Source organism: Triticum aestivum, chromosome 1B (genome assembly GCF_018294505.1).
Source record: "Triticum aestivum cultivar Chinese Spring chromosome 1B, IWGSC CS RefSeq v2.1, whole genome shotgun sequence".
Taxonomy (NCBI): domain Eukaryota; kingdom Viridiplantae; phylum Streptophyta; class Magnoliopsida; order Poales; family Poaceae; genus Triticum; species Triticum aestivum.
This window is the reverse complement of record NC_057795.1, coordinates 207,335,696-207,343,759: the sequence shown is the minus strand read 5'-3', so window position 1 is coordinate 207,343,759 and position 8,064 is coordinate 207,335,696. Positions and strand designations below refer to the sequence as shown.

At 44.9% G+C, this 8,064-nt stretch overlaps 1 protein-coding gene across 1 annotated transcript; it reads left to right on the top strand.

Moving 5' to 3' along the window:
• Positions 1 to 2,652: 2,652 nt before the first annotated feature.
• LOC123089541 (uncharacterized) lies at positions 2,653 to 4,789 on the top strand. Its single transcript, XM_044511197.1, has 3 exons — positions 2,653 to 2,947; positions 3,297 to 3,441; positions 4,546 to 4,789. The coding sequence occupies exons 1-3, from the start codon at positions 2,781 to 2,783 to the stop codon at positions 4,663 to 4,665; spliced, it is 432 nt and encodes a 143-aa protein (XP_044367132.1). The 5' UTR covers positions 2,653 to 2,780; the 3' UTR covers positions 4,666 to 4,789.
• The last annotated feature ends 3,275 nt before the right edge of the window (positions 4,790 to 8,064 follow it).

Sequence of the window (8,064 nt, the reverse complement as noted above, 5' to 3'; positions counted from 1 at the left end):
GGAGTGGCATACGACGTGTTTCCTTAGGATAGTAATGCACTATCTTGGACCTTGGAAGAATAGGCTGAGCACTTGGATTGTGGTGTTTAATTCAAGCTTAGCAACTTTCCTGTTCTACCCAGGGATTTATGCGTAGATATGAGTTTGGGAGATAGTTGACATGTGTGATTTTGTTAGAATAATGAAGATTGGAGTTGAACTATACGAGATGCTACTTTCGGTGGTACAAGGTGATCGTTTAGAAGACTAGATACAACAAATGGCATCCCAGAAACTGTGCTTAATGGTAAGATGATAAACATTCACTCGCACCCTAGAGTCCTTGAAACCCTTAAGCCCTACCAAGCCACAACATGGTCGGATCATGACCATGGGCTTTGGCTCTAGGTCGAGAAGACCCTGACCAATACTCAACCGTGACCACCACCGATACCTCATCCCACTTTATGTACCCCATGAACAAGTCCTCATGGAGTACTTGGACAAGTTGGTTGTCATCTTTATTTGGTGACCTACTTGCCCACCCGAAGACGGAAGAAGAACTGTTCAGCTGTCTAGGGAACATCTGAAGACCGCCATGTCAGGGAGGAAGAACTATACCAACCACCATCGTCAAGAAGTGAATTTCCTCATCGAAGACCGTGCATATTTGCAAACCACTCCTCTCAAAGGAACCAAGCATTTCCATATCAAAAGGAAGCTCACACCAAGATTAACCGGCTCCCTCTGAGATCACTACAAGACGAAGAGTAGATAGCTACCAGCTGGAGTCACCACCTGAGTTACCCACTGTGTGCAATGTTTTCCACATGACACAACTCTATATCATCACAAGAGACCCATTCGCAACCTGCATCAAGTGGAATGTTATACACAAAGTCGTACCACCAAGTACTTCAAGGATCAAAGGAGAGCCACACGTAAGCAGAAGCAATATGAGGACATGAAGACTAACCCAAATCTAAGTTTCTATATTCCTTTCCGCGCCTAGTTTAGGAATCTCAGGGACGAGATTCTTGTAAGGGGGGTAGGTCTGTCACATCCTGATTTTCATGCCTCAACACTTAAGCTAATAAATCATGATAAAATGTGGTTTGGCAAAAACGTTTGCATTATTTGGCTTTTATTTGAATAGAATTTTTGTGTGTGATTTCAAGTGCTCATAAAGGTCAACATAGCTCCACCTTCTATACTTCATCTCCTTGATCCAAACTTTTGCCCAATGATCATGCCATGTGTATAGGACATAATAGTATTTTCTTACAAAAATAATTTGGCCAAAAAATATTTTCTAAATTAGGTTTTCCAAAACCCCCTAAATTGAGACTTGAACTACAAGTCCTTAATTAAGGGAGTGAAAAATCTTTCAAAAATTATATTTGAATCCTATTATATATTGGACTCCCTAAAACCACAAAAACATTATTTTAAAGTTATTTTGCTATTTTATCTAAAGGCTTTTTCTTAAGGCCAGAAATGATCTTTAATAGGTTAAAGTTATTTTAATGTTTCAACAATATTTGAGAAAATTTAGGGAGACTTAGTGGACATATATTGTCCATATATATTAGTTTGAACACATGGTCATGTTCAAAATATTGGACAAAACCCTCCAAAATCATTTTTGTTCATTTCAAGTATTTGAAATATTTCTATAAGAAATATTTCCAAATAAATCCACGAAAATTCTAGCAAATCACACATGCCTAATGTGATGATATTGCCAAGTTTCATTCCCATCCAAATAGTTTTGCTACACAAAAGTGCCCCAAACCCCTTTCCGACCAGATCCAAGTTTGAACAACTTTAATTGCCAACTTCCTCCTTTTGATCTGAAATTTTGTGTACATACTCAAAACTCCAAAAGATGACACTACACCAAGTGGTGCATCAATGATAATAGAACTACATGACTAGATCTTGGAAAATCCATTTATGTTGATTTCTAGGGTTTGCTAAAGTTACATTGCCAACTTTCATCAAATGAGCTCAAACTTGGTGACCAACCTCAATCCTATAAGCCATTTGGTCCTGTTAAATCTCAAGTCAGGGATAAATCTTTTGCTCGCCCAAAACAGCATCAAACACCTTCTGGTATTTTGCCAAAAGCATCATTTTGACCCGTTTTACTCTTCTCCTTTGCTTCAACTTTTTACCACAGTCCCTCCTAATCATCTTCTGCCTCTAGTAAGTTTTGCATGACCATAGCTAAATCATTGGTGGGTAAAACCCTCCCTTTCTCTCTCTATTTACCCATGGCATCACTCCCTCTGTCTCCCATTTCTTTATCTAGCACCTCTCCTAGCTCCTGACCACACTAGAGCATCCGAGGGAGCCCTAGGACACAAGTGGACAAGCACCTGGCCTTTAAAAATGGCCATGCCGACCATTGGCATGCTCTAGAGCGCACTAAAGTGCATCAAGGCACTGTAGCGGCCCCCTGCCCGACGCCCCTGACCGCCTTAGGCCCCTCCCAATGCTCCACCTTGGACAGGTGCTAAGTCTGCCACATAGGCAAAAATCAGACGTGGCATGTTAATTAATGAGGAGAGAGAACTAATCGATACCCTCAGGAAGAAACGATTCCAGGCGCTCGTACCTAGGCGGAACACACTTAATTTGATCTTGTGCGCCGTGCATGCTGCTGAACCGTCTCGCCTCTTCTCCTTTCCCCGTCCCCCCCTTTGGCCTCCTCAACCCGCTCGCCCTGCGCCGCCGCCCCGGCATAGCCACCTCTTCCTCACCTTGCGACGCTGCCACGCCTCTCAGGCGTTGCCTCCATGGACCGCCGCCGGCAGAAAGTACCAGGGACGCCCTCGGCTCAGCTCGCCGCCACCGGTAGCTCCTCCGGCCAGTCGCGGGAGAAGATGTCTGGGACAATACCAGCGCCCTCGGTTCAGTTCGTCGTCGCTGGTAGCTCCGCCGGCCAGCCACAATCTGCTCGAGGGTATCATCCTTTCACAAATCAGAATACTCTTTTTTCTGTATGCTAGTGCGCCTCATGTTTTGTCCCTCCCATTCTTGCTTAGATGCGATTTTTTCTCTGCATCAGACTTGGGCTGTGGCCAAAATTTGAATGATAATTGGCCAAGAAGACCTAGTCATACAAATAATCAGACATGAACTTTTTTTATGAAATCAAACGCAATTCTGTTTTTATCATGGGAAGTTCGTCACTTAACTTTCATGTCATTGTTCTCTGGTTCAGGAATCTAAACAGTGTCACCCAGCTGTTATTTTTTTGGTTCGATTATTCTAATGTGTACAATTGTTGTCTTATTTGTTACATGTTTCAGGCCTATGTATAACCATCCACCAGATGATCCTGATGATACAGATCAACAACATGATAGTGATGCTAGAAACACTACATATCCAACAGAGTTATACACACTTGATGAATTCCTAGCCGAGGAGGACATGCTAGACTCCTTCGCCGAGGAGATTGTCGTGGAGTTGAAGGGAACACTTGAGGCTCTTCAAGCAAGATCACTTAGCAGGAGTGGTCCGGGGATATACGTGAATAGACCGCGTGAAGAAGCACATCAACAGCTTGTACGAGATTACTTCTGCGACAATCCTCTCTACCACGCCAAATTTTTTTGGAGAAGATTCAGGATGAGACGACCTCTCTTTCTTCGCATCATCAATGCGCTAGGTGAGTGGTCTCCATACTTCACCACAAGGACAGATGCGCTTAACCGTGAAGGGCTCTCTCCACTGCAAAAGTGCACGGCGGCAATACGCCAATTGGCTTATGGCACACCTGCAAATTGTCTTGATGAATATCTCAAGATTAGCGAGACTACCGTAGTTGATTGCTTGAAGAACTTTGTGCAAGGAGTGATTGATACCTATGCTGCAGAGTATTTACGAAGCCCCAACACTGAAGATACAGAGCGCTTACTCTGTATTGGCGAAGGTCGTGGGTTTCCTGGCATGTTAGGAAGCCTGGATTGTATGCATTGGCGTTGGGAAAAATGTCCTATTGCATTGAAGGGCCAATTTACTCGTGGTGATAAAGGGTGGCCTAGTCTTATTCTAGAGGCAGTTGCTTCGCGAGATCTTCGAATATGGCATGCCTACTTTGGTATTGCTGGGTCAAACAATGACATCAATGTGCTAAATCCATCACCATTGTTTATCAAGCAGCTGAAAGGCCAAGCTCCTCGAGTGAACTTTTTTGTAAATGATAAGGAATATCAACCTGGTTATTACCTTGTAGATGGGATATACCCAGAATGGGCAGCTTTTGTGAAGACAATATCGATGCCACAAAAAGAGAAGCACAAGTTGTTTTCTGCACATCGGGAAGGGGCAAGGAAGGATGTCGAACGTGCTTTTGGTGTTTTGCAGGGTCGATTCTCTATTTTGCGTCGTCCTGCACGTTTGTATGATCGGGGTGATATCCAGAAGGTCATGATAGCTTGCATCATTCTTCACAATATGGTAGTCGAAGATGAAGAAGAAGCGGCGGCTAATATTCTTGATTTGAACAAGGAGGCGGGCACATCCATTGTTCTACCATCAATATTCACACACGGCGACATACCGGTATTCGCCCAGGTGCTACAAAGGGATGCAAGAATCCGAGATCGTGGGACTCATAGAGCACTCAAAACTGATTTGGTAGAGCATATTTGGAAAAAGTTTGGGCCAAAATAGACTATCATCATCATTTATTTTAAGCATCTTTAATTGTAGGTGTAATTTCATGTATTTTCATAATATCTTATCGACACTTTATGTATGGACTCAAGTCAACTATATTTTCATGTGTTTTCCTCAAGGGATATTATTTGCTTAATACGTAGCACAAATATGCCACAAAGTTTATATACTACAAAAGATCCTTGGACTAATTAAATGAAAAGAGCTTAGCTACAAGAAGCTAAGCACCTATGCATTGGGGAGTTTGGTTGCTAAGCTATTTAATATGCTTAGCACCCCATCTAAGCACCAGTCCATTGGCACCAGCCTTAGCCCTCCCCGCGCGCCTGCCGAAGCCCCTTGGTGTCCTCAACACGCCAGCATGTCGTCCCCCTCCTTCCTCTCTCCCTCCTGCCCCTATTCACGCGTGCCCGAGCACCGCCCAGCTCCGCCAGTGCACGCCTGCACTCGGGACCTGCAGGAGCTCGCCCCGCTCTCCTTTCCCTTCCCCCGAGTCTTGGGCCTCACCTAGGAGGACCGTAGACATGACCCAGAAGCCGGTTTGGCCTCTGGCTTTGCCTAGATCGTGGTCGTGGACGTCGTTCGTGGTGCACCTCCGCCCCACTACATAGGGCCATCCTCGGCCTCTCTGTCAATTTGCGGTACCATCTTCACCTCCCCATAGACCCCCAGGACCAACCCAGTCCCCTTCCCGTGCTTTCCTCCTCCTCCTCTACCGCCATTGCTGCCTCGGGACCCTGCTCAAATTCAGGCGCCCCAGCCTCTCCTTCTCCCTCTAGCCACCACCAGAGGCCATCACGAGCTCCCTGAGTCTCCCCGTAGTTTCCCTCCCTCTCCGGAGACTCGTGGCGCTGTGCCCAACTTTGGCCGATGTAGCCGACTGCCGTGGTCGCGGCTCTACTTGTTCCAGAGCTCACTGGTGAGTGAGCTACCTCCCTGCGGATGCGCCCCGTCGCTCTGGTCATTCCGGTGGCCGGAGCTACGCCTAGGGTGGATCAAGCGGCCGGGGAGAGCGCCAGAGCCATTCGGCCTTGCCCCCTCTGTCTCTCGTCACGCCCGTGCGGGATGAGGAGATGAACCTGCAGGCGGGCCCCGCTCGTCAGTGGCCCAGCCTCCAGGCCATGCTGGCAAGTGGAGGCGGCTCCATCTGCCCCGCCTCCTAGCACTGAAGGCGCATTCCCTGGAACATGCCTTCGACGTGGCCTCCTACGTCGCGGCTGAGCTGCTGGGCCGGCCTAGTAGCTATCCAACGCTCAGTGCGCGTTATAAGGTAGTTTCCTTTCCTTTTCTTTTTATTTATCCAGAGGAGTTCAAAAATCCCTAAACAATTCAAATCAAGTCCAAATTCGATTATTCAAATTTCTAGTGACTCCATAAATCATGCTCTATCACATGGTACTATTGGCACATTTTCCAAGAAATATTTCTTTCACAAATATTTATGAAACTCCAATTTTTCCATTTATGTTATAAACTTTGGAAAATCACAAAGAGCCCGTATTTTATCCAACTCCATTGATTCAAATTCCTAGACACTTCTAAGATCATAGCCTAGTTTATGAACATATTTCCCTATGCTTTCACTACATCATAAATTATTGAACCATTTATCCATGTATAGCCATCTTTTTAAAATCATAGGAAACTATTTTGAACTCCAATTCAAGTGAAACCAACTCCTAGATGCTTCTAAAATCCTGATTTGTTAAATGGGTGCCTTTGCTCATTTTTCAAAATAATTCTTCTGTACACTTCTTGCAAATCCACTACTCTCTTAATTCCATCATAGTGAAATGTTCAAAAGAATCCATTGATCCACTTCCAATGAAACCACCTTGGCCATTTCTCATATGACCAGAGGTATCCTACAAAAGTCCAACTCCTATTTTTAGAGCACTTTTAGTTTTGCCTTGTTGTGTTGCTTATTGTGATTGTTTCCGGCGTTAGTTGACGAAGTAAACGGAATACTCCAAGATGGACCAGAAGGATCGAAGACCTTGTGGATCCAGGCAAGTAGCCCTTTGTCCATGTTTAAGAAACCCTTTTTATGCATGTCATATAACACCTTATTATCAATGCATCGGGATCGTGTTGAGGTGGTGACCACTTTGGTTGGTTGCCTCCGTTACTTTCTTATTGATACTTCCATTGTGCATGGCCCTACCTTCCTATGAGGGTTATGTGGGCGGGAGTAGATAGATACTAAAGTAGTGGCTACGCAAATGGGTCGGGTATATGCATGGTGATGAGAACAAAGTAATGTTTTAGAGGACTTCTCAAAAACACCGTCGAGTGCCACTTATGCCCGAGGGAGATGTTGAGTTGAGTAACCACTTGATGATGAAGTGGTGTACCGAGGCAAGTGAGAGTGTTGTTTTCGAAAATGGATTGGTTTAAGTTGCAATCGTTACTTCAACCTTACATGCGCAACCACTCTACCCTTGTATGGGAAAGGACATTATTGATTACCTAGGCCGATACTAGCATGATGCCCACATTACTAGTGACCGGGGTGACATGCGGTCACTCTCGGGATGGGGTCGTGCTTGGATAGGCGGCCAGGACTGTTTTCACAGGGCAGTGGACACACCATTGGTCCATGTGTGTATGCGTGATAATAAAAAGGGCAGAGTCCCAACATCTTGATGCTTATACACAAAGGTTGTGTACCAACGAGTGGACCCTATGTTAGTGTCACCTAGGGAAAGATAGTGATCGGGTGCTTCCCCCGAGTACTTGAGGTACTGGTGGATCGTGGATGACATGAAAGCTTCCCAGATCTTGTGGGTAAAGTGTGTAACCTCTGCAGAGTGTGAAACTATTCGAATAGCCGTGTCCATGGTCAAGGACAGTTGGGTAACCGCTCTTGGGCTACGTCCACATGTTTACAAAACCTAGTGAGTGTGTATGGATAAGTGGTAAGAACTACTTGGGTCACGTCAAAAGACTTGACTTAATGATTAAGTTGGATTGTTTCCAACTCTATGTTGACATCTGTAACCTGTTCTCATGGTTACTTGAATTCTCATGATGCATGTCTTACAAGTCGTTGAACATGTCATAGCACTCAAACTAGCTTTCTGCAAAAAAGTTACCTTGTCATGCATTGTTGTACTTTGAACCGAAACATGGGTTGCTTGCGAGTACATTCAAAGTACTCATTGGCTTGCCACTAGTTATTTTATTGGCCAGGCATGAAAGAACAAGATATAATGAAGCGTATCTTGGTGACAAACATGCGAGCTAGGATGCTTTCCCAGTCAGAATGCCTGTAGGGTTAAGGCAGATGGCATGGGTCCAAGTCAACGACGAAGATTTTTGCTATGATGATATACTGAAGACTTGACCATAATGGTCATAATTTGTGTAAAATGGTATGTATGGATGTAAGTC